General features: G+C 39.2%; 1 protein-coding gene across 1 annotated transcript in view; it reads right to left on the bottom strand.

The window, feature by feature from the left end:
- Positions 1–14,205, bottom strand: part of LOC116829757 (mucin-5AC) — a 52,099-nt gene extending 37,894 nt beyond the window's left edge. The window contains exons 1-12 of the mRNA XM_032788785.1: positions 14,108–14,205; positions 10,547–10,615; positions 8,595–8,669; positions 8,069–8,330; positions 6,992–7,106; positions 6,218–6,308; positions 5,681–5,790; positions 5,232–5,448; positions 4,741–4,866; positions 3,002–3,119; positions 1,474–1,612; positions 428–538 (exon numbers count right to left, since the gene is read on the bottom strand). Of these exons, the coding sequence (XP_032644676.1) occupies positions 428–538; positions 1,474–1,612; positions 3,002–3,119; positions 4,741–4,866; positions 5,232–5,448; positions 5,681–5,790; positions 6,218–6,308; positions 6,992–7,106; positions 8,069–8,330; positions 8,595–8,669; positions 10,547–10,615; positions 14,108–14,180 (1,506 nt within the window). The 5' untranslated portion in view covers positions 14,181–14,205. The remainder of the gene's footprint in view (positions 1–427; positions 539–1,473; positions 1,613–3,001; positions 3,120–4,740; positions 4,867–5,231; positions 5,449–5,680; positions 5,791–6,217; positions 6,309–6,991; positions 7,107–8,068; positions 8,331–8,594; positions 8,670–10,546; positions 10,616–14,107) is intronic.
- Between the last annotated feature and the right edge of the window lie 925 nt (positions 14,206–15,130).

Genomic DNA, 15,130 nt, shown 5'->3' with positions numbered 1-15,130 from the left:
AATGCCAGAGAACTGCCAGCGTCTTTACTTCCATTGTCTGCACTGCGATTTCTTTTTGCTTGATCAAGGTTGTATCTTATTTGAACAGAAATCAGTGCTGACTTCCTAGCTGCGCTGTTCTTTTTTGTGTGTGTATCTACCACAAACATTACATATGTGTGTTCATTGGTACAGGATTTGGGATCAAGGACCATCCATGTTCAAATATTTTTCCATCTGGGCACAACATAAGGCTGAACACAGTTCCTACTGCATCAGGAACAGAAGTTATGGTGAGTCTAGTTGGTGATGGTTAAACACTTCTTGCAAGCTACCGATCACTAATTTTTTTCTCTGGTCTTCCTTCCTATCCACAGCTAACTACCCAGTAACTGTCAGTTTTAAAAACATTCAGGCAAAAGGTTGGGTATCTGTTTTTACTACATACAGTTTGTCCTCCACTTATGCTGATGGCTACACCTTTCAGGCATGTCTCAGTGTCGGTTAGGCCACATTTGCGAACTTCTCCTAGAACAGTGAAGGCATCGCTGTCACAGAGCTGAAAAAAAGAAAAACCAAACCCATTAAATGAAAAGGGATCAATATCAAATAAAATTCTGGGTAAACTGGGTCATTGTAAATTTTGCTCATTCCTTCTCTTTGTCTCTCTCTCATATGCACACCCATTTACACTCACCAAAGTAAGCTGGCATAAACACATGCAAAACAATTAAAAGTATCAGCTGACCATGGCATTAAATACTTGAGGTACCCATGAGGAGATTTCAGGAGTCTTAATGTTCAGACATTCCTAGATTAGCAACAGATATTTTTGTGGCATTCTCTTTTCAGTTAAAATTTAACTTGACCTTACGTGAAAAGGATTTCTAGCACACAACTTTTAGGTGATGAAAGATAATTCTTTGTGTGTTATTTTTAATATTAAGTCTTTACTACTTTTTTTACAGAAGTCATTATATATAAGTCAATGATAGCGGTATATAAGGCCTGACTTTTACAATGACTCTGATGGACTCTTATTCAGGTACATAATCATTACCAAGGAAGGCAAAGTGGGTGCAAACTGGATTAAGGGTGACAATGGAGGCAGAAAGGAGGGTTAACTTTACTCAGAAAGAAAAAATTACAAAACACAGGACAGAGGAGATTTATTTGAAAATGTATAGTAACCATCTGCAGGTTATATAGAAGGGATCTGGAAAATGCAATGTAATTCATAAGCAAACCTCCCTGCCCCTAAAATATAGACATTCCTAATATATCCAGCTACCTGATTAAATCTTTGCATTCGTTTATTCTGGGCCTGTTCCAAAGCCCATTGAAGTCAATGGAAAGAATCCTATTAATTTCATTGGTCTTTGGATCAAGCCCCATGTTGAGACTTCCGGTAGCACTAATTAAGTTGCATCGTCTCTAGTTAAAGAATCTTCCTATGCTAAGTTGCATTGGCAGTAAATGCCCAATTATAGTTACCTTCGTCAGTATATAGCTACAATCTCCAAAGAAGGAATAACGTTTCTCATCAAATGTGGAGATGTGAGAACCTCCTTCAATGGAGCAAGTCCCAGGGCAGGAACGGCTGACACAATTCCACTGGCCTCCAGTACAGGTACTGAAATAAAAGAAAAAGAGATGTTTGTTAAGCTTGAGTGACACAAGCTTAAGAAAAATGGGAGAAATTGGGGACAGATGACACCTTCATTTCCCCCTCCTGCTGTTTTTATCACTGTTCGCAAGTAGACTAACTGATATTGCATTGCGTCAAGTATGAGAGGGGTAGCCATGTTAGTCCATATCCACAAAAATAACGGGGAGTCTGGTGGCACCTTAAAGACTAACAAATTTGTTTGGGCATAAGCTTTCATAGGCAAAAGGTAAAGTTACTCCCTTCTCTGCATGTGGCAGTATAATAATGTCTGCATCTCTAATTTTCACTCCATGCATCTGAAGAACTGGGTTAAGGTGCCACCGGACTCCTCGTTGTCTTTTTGATATTGCATTAAAAACTCAAAATGAATAGGGAAAGGCATTTCTGTCCTCATGGTAATGATTTTTTAACCTAAAGCTATTCATTGTAAATCTTTGAACCAAATTCAGCCCTTGTGAAAGTGGAAGCAATATTATTGAATACTAAGGAATTTTTCTCACACTGAATTTGGCTCTTACCTTCATTAGCATGAGTCAACATTCAGAGCATGTTAAATAATTCTTTGCAAATAATAGATTTTGTGTTTTTGATATACATATACACATATAGATACACTGAAGTAATACTTAAGGAGCTAGGGGGAAGCCATCAATTCACATCCAGAAGCTGTTATTTGTGTACACATAATTTCACTATGTAGTACAGTGTGTCTTCAAATTTCAAATGGTGCTTATATAGAACATGCATATTTCATGCTGGAGTCCACCACTGGATTTACCATCAGATTAGGCCACTCTCTTACCACTTCAAAAGTTATTTTTCCTCCCTTGGTATCCTGCTGTTAATTGATTTATCTCGTTAGACTGACCTCACAAGCACCCCATCCTTTCATGTATTTATACCTGCTCCTGTATTTTTCACTTCATGCATCTGATGCAGTGGGTTCTAGCCCATGAAAGCTTATGCCCAAATAAATTTGTTAGTCTCTAAAGTGTCACAAGGACTCCTCCTTGTTTTTGCTGATACAGACTAACACAGCTACCACTCTGAAACCTGTCACTGGATATATGTTACTGAACGCTGATTTGAGCATTCAGTGACTGGATTTGATCATATTGTTAACATGCCTATGTTTGAAAATGAGATTACTCTTGTCTAAATTCAAGTTTTTGTTCTCGTGTACAGAAAGAAACCAAGAAGCTAAATAACTTTAATAAGTATTTTAAGTCAGAGGCTTCAGACTAATATATTCATTCCCAAGATCTGTGTAATCAGTGATTTCTTGCCCACTGCCAACAATGATTAGGTAATGCACAAAAAAAAGGAAAAGATTTGACAAAAATAGTAGATTACCATGAAGTGCACTGGGATGCAAAAGAAGCACCTGGACTATACGTTTCACCTTTGTAGGTACAGGGGCACTCACTGAGAGGGATACAGCCAGAGTTGTTAATGTCATCAAACACGGTTCCTAGAGGAAGAAATAGTAAGTTATTCACTTTGTCATGCTTTCCGTTTTGCTTCAGAGCACTCCTGTAGAAGACATCATAAAATATGTTGTGTTTATTTTTTATTACAGATGAAATGCAAAAATAAAAAGCATTGTAATAATGGAATCTCTGCTATCTACTGACTGCTGTAACGGTGTAACCAATCAAAGAGTGGCAGAAATCCTAGAGCTCCTTCATTCTCTGATACTCCAGTAAGTGACTTGGTGAGATGTGCCTCACTGATTTGAATTGTAAGATGACAGAGTGATAGGATGCAATAGAGCAAACATCTGTAAATTCACGTGGGGACCCATTTGTAGTGTAAACACTATACACCCTAGAGCAAGCATATAGTAGTCTCAGGGAGACTAGTTAATTTATTGTGATAAGAGATGAGGACATGAGGGAGCACCACATGTGGCTACACATGTAGCATGGGCTGAAGAGCAGGGATGGGAAATATGATGAAGATGATAAATTCACTCCAGTCAGCAAATATTCTCAGCACAAGAACTTAGTTTGCATGAAGATGGCAGGCAGTTACTGTACCTACCTGTACCTGTACCAAATTAATGCCCATTTATCATGTATAATTCCTGTAAATGGTCTGATCTTACAAACTGCTGAGTGCTCCCAACTCCCAGTGTTTACAGAGGGAGAGAAGGACAGACAGCACTCCACAGGAAATGTTCATCACCTTGCAGGATCAGACTCAAAGTTGCTAATGTCAGGAAACATTTTTGTGGGCAGAAGGTGAGTAAATGTAATCTATTTATTGTGCACAGTGAGTACGGAAGCTGCCAAGCTTAGAGAATTCCATCGGTAGAATGCTGTCATACTACTTTCAGTCACTTTGTGGCACATCAGATGCATGTCCTGAATAAACCCCTGCCATAGAATCATAGAATTTTAGGGTTGGAAGGGACCTTGAGATCATCTAGTCCAACCCCCTGCTCAAAGCAGGATCAATCCCCAAATGGCACCCCTCAGAGCTCTGCGGCAGTATGAAGCAATACAGCGAAACCAGACAGAGGAGCAGGAGACAGGGATTCTGTGTGGACCAAGGAGGGGTGAGGACTTTGCTCCCCATGCCTGTGGCAACAAAGTCCTGCCTGCACTTTGTGAGGAAACAGCCCTGCAGTGGGGTGTTCTCTGCTCTCCAATACCTATCTCTGATCGAGACTCTCTCAGCAGGCACCAGCCAACAGAATCAGATTAAACGCAGCATCTGCGTCCACACCTTTCTTCTCCCATTTCCTGAGCCTTACGCTACCTGAGCCCCTGGAATTGTGCTGATGCTCTCCCTGCCCAAAACGAGGACCACACAGACTCATGTCCCCAGAGGCCAGCACTACTGGGACTGGGACTGCATGAAAGCAGGGGGCTACCAGGATGTGCCAACTCTCCCGGCCTGGAGCAAGGATGGTGTTTCCATTAACATAGATCGAAACTATGTACCTGTCTCAAGGAAAGAACATGGAACTTCCTGTAGCTGTGGAAAGAGCATTAAAAGCTATAATGTATCCTAGGAAAGCTGCTAAACCTGTACATGTAAATGCGCTGGAGCTTTTGAATATGAGAAAAAGATTAATATAAACTTACCTGAGGGGCAGACGCAGCCATCGGTACAGTGATCTTCACAGAGGGCTGACCTTTCAGGATTGGTGCAGGTGTTAGCACAGGGGGAGCCACATTCCTCGTGCTGCATGTTATAAGGGCATGTCTTGTCTGAAAGTAGAAAAAATGATAAAGAGTTCTTAATTTAATCCCCATCTATTGGCTTTTTTTTTAATTTATTTAAACCTTGGAGAGGTGACATCTATATCTGATGATGAATTCCTTAGGAGATGTGGTGATATCTGCAATTTGTTATTGAGTCCTCTGGGGAATACTGGCATCCTCAGTCACTGCAAAATGTTTAAAACTTTTAATTCCTGTAAGGCCCTGATGCACTCAGGTTGAAACTGGCTTTGTGAAAATTATGTTACATAGGCCCTTTGAAGGCTGTCCACACAGGAGTAGATTTCACACTATTGAAATTTGTTGGTGACTAGTTGCAAGCATAGGAGAAAGCATCTTCTTGAGATACTTACTGCACAGTTCATTAGTTCTCCAGTTCAGAGGTTGTCCACCAGCATGGGCGCACTGCCGGGAGTATTCAGCAAAGGTGTTACAGATGCAGAAATCACGCATAGACTCATTACAGCGGCACAAGTCTTGTACACAAGAGTCAATATAGTCTTGAACGCCCACCAGTGCATTGCAGCTAACAAACGCTTCCCCAGTCAATACTGTCTGGCAGATAGCACTCTAGAAGGGAAAATAGTGATGTTAGAGCAGCAGAATTTACAAAACGCCAAGGAACTCATTTTTATTTAGATATTTTAAAGTATTTTGTTCCAAAGACATCCCATTGTCTTCATTTTGTTTCATGTTGTGTTTTGCTACTCTTCCAAATTTCCCCCAAATTAATTCATTGATGTAAGAGGAGGGAGCAAAGATCTTTCAATGAAAAACAAAATACTACAGAAAAGATCCTTACAAATTCATTAGAGCAGTTTGAAAGAGAAGAAGATGTAGGATCCTCGCATTGCTCTGTGGGTCCATCCATCTTCTGCATATTCCCAAACTGCACGTCAGTCAGCTCGATGCCTGTAATAAGCAGTTTAAAAAAATATTATTGCACTTTTACTGGCTTTGAAAATGCAGTGCTAATTTTGTGCAGAGATTGGTGTTTCCATAACACTGACCCTTATGAACTTGCCCACGGTAATCACCACGATAGCAAAAGGAAAGAGTGATGAAGAAAGTTTAAATAGCTGGCAAGCGTTTGGTGTTGAAATATTAAAAAAACCAGGAAGTGACTTGTTACAGCTTTATACCCTATGCTTACTATAAAAGTGTTAAATCAAAGGACATAAAATAGTGCGTCAATATTAAACATCAGTGTAGTTTAATATTAAATGTCAGTATAGTTTCACATCTTATCTGTGGATCAGTGCCTCATTCTATGTGAAACAAATACTATTAAAGAAAAGAAAATCAAACCACAGTGCTTAATAATGTTATTGTTACTTACTGTTTGATGTGAACTCATTGTAAATTGGAATGCCATTGAAGTCCCCACAAAGCCCACAGGTCTGATTGGCATATTTCTTATCCAGTTCCACCTAAAAAAATGGGGCAAATGAGTTACACACAGAGTTAAAATTTACAGTGTATTAGGTGTTGAGGATGGAATTCACCACTATCCAGAGGTTCACCACAAAGTCTGTGTACTACAAACATCCCACTTAAGTTTTCAAAATCAGTGGTGCATAGACATGGTGCTGGCCCTCGACACAGGGTGAAATTAAACCTAAATCCATGCAGTAGTTTGGTCAGACAGATTTTTTTGCATTAGATTTGGGTGTTTGGATGAACAATATGATGGATTAAACTAAGTCTGGTCTATTTTATAATAATTGATTTCTTATTGATAACCCTAGGACTTCAGGATGGGAGTTGTGACTACTTTGCTTCACTGCAGTCTCCTCCCCTAGTGGACTTCCCACTGCTGGAGTTCTGCACCATTGTTTATGCTACTGAATTCCACAGGGGCTGTGAACATCAAAGCAGTGGTGTATTTAGTAACTGAGGAAGATTATATTTCACTACAAGGATCTATTAGTGGCTTTGGGAGAATGGTGATTATAAACTGAGCTGTGAGAAAAGAAAGGAAATTGAAAGCATAATAGGGTAACACAATGCAATGAAAATGGATAAAAATCCCAAATCACCTAATCTCTGGCTCATGAAAGCCAGAATAATTTAAAAATAAGTATTCTTTGCAACATATGGAATGTACACTTACCAGAAGGCCATCCAGTTGGTTCCACATGAAGACCAGGCCCATCTTGGCAGTGATTTTCAAATATTCGCTACTTCTCTCTATCAGGATTCCTGACTGGCTGAAAGGCAGCTGAATTCTGGAGAGAGATCAAAGTGCAATTAAAGTGGGAGTACAGAATTTGACATCCAGTCTTTGAGAGATTTTTAATTCAACTGAATAAGGAACTGGCTAGTAATACACATTGCTAAATATGAACTGCACAAGTTTATAACAACCTGGAAACCTTCAGTGATGGATTGGATAATCTCCTATGCAGTTGCTCTCCAAAGTGCTGTGGGGCCAGTGTTGTTTTCTGGTGCCATTCCTTTTCAGTACATCTATACATGATGTTTTAGTGGACAAAATGCTGGTCTGTCTGTTATATGATATAATTCAGAAAGTGCTATGCCTGTCTGTTGTTTAACAAGTGCACGTCAAGTGCTCTGCTGTTATTATTTTAAAGCCTTAAATAATATAGGACTAGCTTCTCTGGAGGGAATTTGTTCTTTTTTGGTTCTTTCTTCATAACTAAGACTAGCTCAGTTGAAATGGCAGAGCTGGGATTGCTGGACTTCCCCACATGCAGTCTTGAAGGAACAAGATGAAAGCCTTTCTAGTGTAGAACTGGAATTTACACTTGTGGCATCCTTCAGGAGGGAATGCTCAGGAGTCTTGTTCTTTTGCTAATATGTACTGCATCTTTCTTTCTTTCTTTCTTTTCTGCTGCAGTGTCTGGCTTTTTGTATTCTTGATCTTGGATTTATTCAGGTATTTTGCTGTGTTTGTTTTTATTCTACGTTTATTTTATGGCATCTAGAGGCCTCTAAATTACAACAGTAGAGTGGGATCTGGAGTGCCCCTGAACTGCATGGCACATAGGTCAGGATGTAATCTGTAAAGGTGGAATAAAGCTCAGCTCTGTACTCCCCTGTTTCAGCTGCTGCTGCTGTTTTAGAGCAGCGTGCGGGAATGAGACTGAAATAGGCATCCTTTCAAACAGACCATTGGGGCAATATCAATGGTGCCAATTTCATCAGATAATAAGACATCTGAACTTACAGATTGCCATTGACCACAATGGAGTCTGAGGTCAGTTCAATCACCATTCCGTCAAGCTTCAGGGTGATATGGCTGATCACAGGAGAGCTTTCCAGCACAGTGCGCCTGATCTGGATGTTGAAGTCCTCGTAGGAAGATTTGCAGTGGGATGCAAAGACATAGTTGCAGAGCCCAGGGAAGTGAAAGATGTCCCCATCAAAGGTCTTGAAGTGGAAGTTTCCCCAGGTGCTGCACACACGTCCATTGTGAGCAGGGTTGCCAGCTGTGGATTCAAAACAAGTTGTAGGGCTGTACTGAAAATTCCAGTGTAAGTCCCTCTATTCACTCACTGTCTAATTCATTTACATATTTATCCATCTATCTAAACAATAAACCCATTCTCTGTTTTATCTTCCCATCTAGCTATTTATTTATTTGTGTATATATCATTCATTCTGTTAACTTTTCCCTTTGGTCTATCCATTTCTTCACTTACCCTACAGTTCTGATCAATCTCTCATAAAGACATGGCATTTGTTTAACTTACGCTTTACAGGCAGCGTCGTTCTCAATGGTTGGATGATTGTCACTTCTTGTGGTTTTGTTACTGGTACAGAAAAATCTAAGAAAAAGAAATACAATTATCACTAATTCAAAAGGTTCAGTAAACAAATTGGCAAACACAGATAAGGATCTCCTAGCCTCATTAGTGGTTAAAGGTTTTTACTGCAAGTAACGCTCACTGGAAAGTTTCCAGTGGAGTCTATTAATGGCTTAATGCCACTGCATCAAATTTTGGCTTCCAATGTAAACTGTCATTAATAGCCTGATCCTGCCAACCCTTCCTCAAGTCAGTAGTCCTTTCTCACACAAGGAGCCCAACTGAATCTGACCCCACCTGCCCAAAGTGGGTATCTGCAAGCTGATACCAATTTAATCCTTCATTTACGATAGGAACTATACAAAAAACCTCAGGCAACACAATGGAGATTAAAGTTATTCACAACCTTTGGCTCCCAACATATGTAAAAGTGGAAAACTGAAGGAGAGTTTCAATGGTTGGGGCTGAGAAACCACAGCAGAACTTGTTTAGATCTCATATTCTTTTCTTAGCCAGAAGTACATGTATACATACACACTCACATACAGCCAACTTCAGGCAAACAACAAATTCTTGCAGAATTCTGCAAATTCTTAATCATGAACCTAGTGCTTTTTCACACAAGGACTCCCCTTTGCAGGATCTGGCCCTAAGTTTGCTGTGTTCATCCCCAGTATTTCTTCTTTGATTCTAGTACTGAATGGATTTGAGGTTCAGAGATGCTGCAATGTAGTTTCTCAACACCAACTGCTGAATCCTTACCAGTTTTCTACTTGCATGTATACGGGGAGGCAAATGTCAAGAATGGTTTTAATGTCCCTTAAAGCTCCTTCTGAGATTTTTTTTAAGCTCCTAGAGTAAATGAAGGATGATATCTTTATTAATAAATTCATACATTTGAAAGCCAACGGGGACCTTTATGCTCCTGTAGCCTGATCTCGTGAATAACATGGCTCACACGGTATTACCAGTGGTTGCTCTATCTAGACCAATGATTTGTGGTTGAAATAGAGCATCTCTTTTAGAAAGACAACTGGTCTTGATTTAAAGAATTCAAGGGATAGAGAGCCAACCATCTCCCTTGATCAGTTGTTACAATGGTTAGTTACACTCAAGCGTAATAGTGTTTGCCATATTTTCAGTTTGAATTTCTCTACCTTCAGCTTCCAGCTGTTGGGTTTGTCAAGGTTGCTAATTTCAGATTAGGTTATGGTTCAGATTTTCAGGCTGATTAGTTAAATTATAGTATAATAAATTTACTGGAAAAAGGAACAAGGTACATTTTATTAGAATTTTTATACAACATCATTTTTGTTCTGACAGCAGTGTTATACCAACAGCCAATACACATCCCTTATTTTATTACATGTGACTAATATGTTCCAACAAGCAGCATCATATATTTTATACACAAATCTGCACTATCTCTGGTGCATGTATTGCAATACATTTCATTTTCTGCCTTTCGTGACTGATGCAGTTATCTCAATGGAATGAAAAAAGTATTTTTTCTTACCGATTATCAAATATCTTTGTGATACACATGTACACACACACACCTCATAAAATACACCTTGTAAATGTGCAGTATGTACCTATTACGTAATTATAGATTAGATAACAGTGTAGCTTCAGTGGGCTAGATCCTCAGCTGGTGCAAATCAGCATAGCCCCACTGACTTCAATGGCATTTCACAATTTACACCAGCTAACGATCAGGCCCTACAGTACCAATTCCAGGGAGCTGAACATTGTGTATAGAGAATTGTTCCTCTCCCTTCATTTAAAGGCATAGTATACTTTAATCATTCTATGTCCATTGCAATGAGTTTCTAAGACAACATTGCCTGAATTTAGACTGTCAAATAAATAAATAATATAAAACAAAAACCACTTACAGTCTTGTCCCTGCTGGACATAATTATAGTCATCATAATTTGCTTGTTGGTCCTCATATTGCGCTTTGACTGGAGAAAAAAAAGGTTACTTTGGGGGATTGTGCTCATAAATTCTTCAGTAACACCTGCTTAAACAATACAATCTGCAAAAGTAGCATTCTTTTAGGGAGGGAAACTGCATGATAAGTGTGGTTTGTTATGCTGTGGCAAATACAAACACACACTCACACAGAGGCAAAGGCTGTGAGGGTGAAAATATTTTAAAAGATGAAAATGGAGAATTTTTCTCCTTAGTTACAGTTCAGATCAAAAAAGACCTCTAGGTCTCTTGTGGCATGACGGCTGGTATGCTTTTTTTTTTTTTTTACCCCACAGAAGTTGTTATAGATAAGCCAGTGACAGTGGTATAGAGGGCCTGAACTGGGAAGTGACTCTAATTGACTTTGCTTGAGGTGCATAATCATTGCCACCCCCATTCACTCCCACATTCTCTACCCCATACATATCACAGACCCTCCTCCCTCTGTTATTAATCTAAAATCTAAAAAGCACACACATCTGAGACTGGGTTTGCAACCTATACATTTTCTCCTAGGTATCAGAACTGAGTAGGAGTTCTTAATCTTCTGCCCTGAGACTAACCCGGAATGCATGTTCATTGGGAAAGGGTAATAGGAGGGCTAAAAGTCAGAGAGCTTTTTCCCTATGCTTCCCCTGAGCAACCTGCTAGTGGTCACTTAATCTCCACCAAACTCTCACCCTCTCCTCCTCCAAATCCATTCTAAAAATGTGGTCCTGTCTGCTGACTATCAGGGTGACTCCTCAGCAGTGTAAGCTGGTATAGCTCCATAGACTTAAAGGAGCTGGCCTGACTGGCCCTATCTGAGAACCTGACTCATATATCACTCCTTGAGCCATTTTTTTCTTTTGGTTGTAACAAGGAAAATTCTAGCAAAATCACTGGGATTATACCAATGAGAACCGAGTGGAGAATTTCTCTCTTTGCTAGCCACACTGTACCCTCTCCACCCTTCTAAACTATTTAGAGCAAAGGCTCCATTTGATTCTTTGTTTTTCTGAATTTGTACACTTGAACCATCTGCAAAGTCCTATTTACATCTTGGGCACTCTAGAAATAATAACAAATAACCAGAGAAGGGTATAGAGAAGACGGTTTTATAGTGGAAGAACCCTGTTTAGAGTGAGAGGTTCAACATATACACTGTGTTACTGGGAGCAGAATTTGACCCATAATAGCTGGTTTACAACTTCAAACACCAGTAATAATAACTAACATACCCAGAAGCAATGTGGCTAGAATTGGGGAGCTGATAGATTTATTTCAGATTATTGATTAGGCCCCCAACTTGATTCTTGTTCAAAATAATAAAAACAATCCCAAAGATATTCCTTTCATTCCTTTCCACCATCATCTCAAAATATAAAGCTGCACTCAATCCCTGTTTAACAAAAAGCACTGCTTAATGAAAATGCAGAATACTGAGGGCACAATACTGAGGGTAGCTCTTGAGCAGAGGGTAGCACCTGAGCTAAAGGCAGGCAGCATCCTGTATTCCCTGAGTGCAGAACGACTGCTAGCACTACCACTGAGGCTAGTCATCCCAAATGGGTGAGGCTGACATGGGCTGAGGGGTTGTCATGGCCCCATCTGCACTAGCTGGATGACTGAGACTGGCCCTGGAGCAACACACTCTGCACCCTTTGAAAGGATGTATCCTTTGATCCTACTATGTGCCCTTCCCTAGCTTTCTAGCCCAGGGAATCATTCTGCTTCCCTCTCAGTACACATTCAACACAATGTCTATTTCATGCCACATACCTATGCCCATTGTCAGTGGCTGGCAATGGCACAATTAATCCCTTGGTTTAATAAGGTATAACAAGGTATAATAAAGGTTAGTGTGGAACTGCATAGGAATTAGGAAGAAGTAAAATTATTCATTAGGATTTGTGCATCAGATCAGAAAACACTAGGTACTAACATTTTATGAGTTCAGCCATGGAATGAATTAACAAAGGTGAATAAAAGATTATACAGAATGTGCATATAAAACATCTTCTTAGATGATAGAAGGCTGGGCCTGTGCAATCTGGATCCTGGTTTCATAAATTCATTAAAAATTATCCTTTGAAAGACAAACTTTGGACTAATCCCTTATGTCACCCTTACCCAAAGACTCAGTGATAATCATGGCTGACATGAATATCAAGAGCAGCTTATTTTGCTGATAGGGTGACAGTTAAAAGTTAATGATAAAATCCTAAATACCTTTACTTAGGGCCCAGTTCTGTTCCCCTTAAGATCAATGCAAAGACACTATTTGACTTCAACAGGAGTTGGATTGGGCCCTTAGATTTTACATTAACCTTATGCAGGCAAACTGCCATTCAACCAAAATTCTTATGGCATTGGGTAGATTTTAAAAGTGGATCTAACAGGACGACATTTGGCGGGCATAGTGCCACTGATTCATATATTTCTTTGCTCCATAAGAGCCTTTGGTTACAGCTAGAATCTTGGCACTCATGGTCTCTCATGCTTCACTCTGTACTGGCTCTTTTTGTGTCATCTTTCTCATCATACCCTTTCCCTCCATCACAAGAGGCTTTTCAGCTAAGAGGATCTAAAGTATTTAAGTCAAGTTTATATTTCAAATGAGTAATGTGCTCCTTCATCATTGTATGTTCTCTATAGCCTAAGCCTGCTCTGTTATAGCTACATAAATTGATCACATTTGTTGTCATGTCTATAAAAATGGGCTTCATTTGTAGTTGGAAATTAGGTTTCTATATTATTATTCATAATCATAGTATTATTATGAACTTGCCTGATTCAGAGCATTTGAAAACTGAAAGCAAAAGAGAACTGGTGAGATTGGTATTTATCCAGCCATAAAAACTCAGGGATATATTTCTCTAGGAAAGGTTTAACTTTAAGGAGTGGAAAGCACATTTTGTCTATTTTAGCTCTATTTTGTGATATATTAACAAACATAACATTTATACAAATTCTTTGACCAAGAGATGGAAGTGTGAAGCGTCTTGAATTAATGGAGTGAAACAGCAGCCAAAAAGAAAAAGCTGTGAATTTAAGGTTTAATACCAGAAGGATTGCTATCACAGGGAGCCAATACTAGATATTATGTAAAGCTTGCAGTCTGTGTTATTAAGTTGCCATGTTTTTAACAGCCTGCCATGTTCACATTTGAAAAAAACAACAACAACTATTGAAACTGGTAAAAATGACCAGTGAGAATAATTATATGACTAAATTCTACTCTCAGTTATGCCAACACAACTCTGCTGACCATGTTTTTTTCAATTCATCCAACTTCTTTTGCTGGGCTTGAGGGAAATATGAAATCAGTGAAGCAACATGAGAAAGGAGAGGAATAAGAAAAAACATGGAAATCTCATTTACAAACAAAATCTTATTAGTTGCACAAAGCAAAGAGAAACCACTGAAAAGTCTTTCCAACTGCAAAGCAAATTATAAGTTTTCTAAAGTAATAAAAATAAAAAGCAACTACAGCCTCCTACCTTTGTTCTGCATAAAGGTGATCACTAATATTGGTATCCATAGTGGTATTCGTACCCCCCAGCCTATGCCCATCTTGATTGGAGTTCGGTAGAAAGTACCGAACTATAGGCTTGTGAAGAGGCACTTGTCTTTGTACAAGTCTTATATAGCAACAGAATAGGTTTGGCACAGTTCCCAGATAGTTTCACAAGGTTCTAAAAAGGTGGAGCTTCAGGGATTTTACCTTTCCTCTGCAGGTGCATAGGTAAACAAAGGATGCTCTAACTTCCTTACAAGCTGGCCAAGTGTATTTGCATTCTGGGAGGAGTGCTATTTTCTAAAAGACTTTTCTACTGAAGGAATTCCAAGTGAGCAGCAATGAGTAACAGTTATGCTCAATCTTACTGTCTCCAGTTATTACCGATTTTGCAATAAATATAATTCAGGAATGACTTTTGTGGGGTCGAGGATGGGATTTAGAATCAGAGAGAGGCCGTTTTTTTTATGATCCTGATTATAGCAGGTGATTTCAGTCTAATTTTTCCAGTGAGCAAAACACTAACTCCTTCTGATCCAAGCTGAGTGATAAAACTTTTCATGTTTGGGACCCTCGTCTTTTAAGAAGAGATTTTGTGCCTTGGTATATAAATATTCTGCTTCTGAAGATGAATAGACCAAGATCACTGAAGGCCAACAGTTATCCACATGCCAGGCACAGTACAGGAATATGCAGTGAAGCTCTTCAGTACTGGATAGTCAAAAACTGATACCCTCCATAGAAGGAATTCTTATCCTCAGAGGTGCTTCAGTCACAGTGTTAGATCAAATCTGTATCCCTTCTAAAGGCTTGTCTACACAGGAAATCATTCTGGAATAGCTATTCTTTATTAACTCTGTGTTGATGCTCTTGTTCCAGAATAACTGTTTAGTTTAATAGTTTAATGTTGGAAATGGATTAACTTTTAAATTAGCACCTATCTTATTCTGGACTAATTTTAATGTGTAGATAAGACCTAAGTAAACATAATTAATTGAACAGATAT

The sequence above is a fragment of the Chelonoidis abingdonii genome, chromosome 4 (genome assembly GCF_003597395.2).
Source record: "Chelonoidis abingdonii isolate Lonesome George chromosome 4, CheloAbing_2.0, whole genome shotgun sequence".
Taxonomy (NCBI): Eukaryota; Metazoa; Chordata; order Testudines; family Testudinidae; genus Chelonoidis; species Chelonoidis abingdonii.
This window is presented reverse-complemented; position numbering and strand designations above follow the sequence as displayed.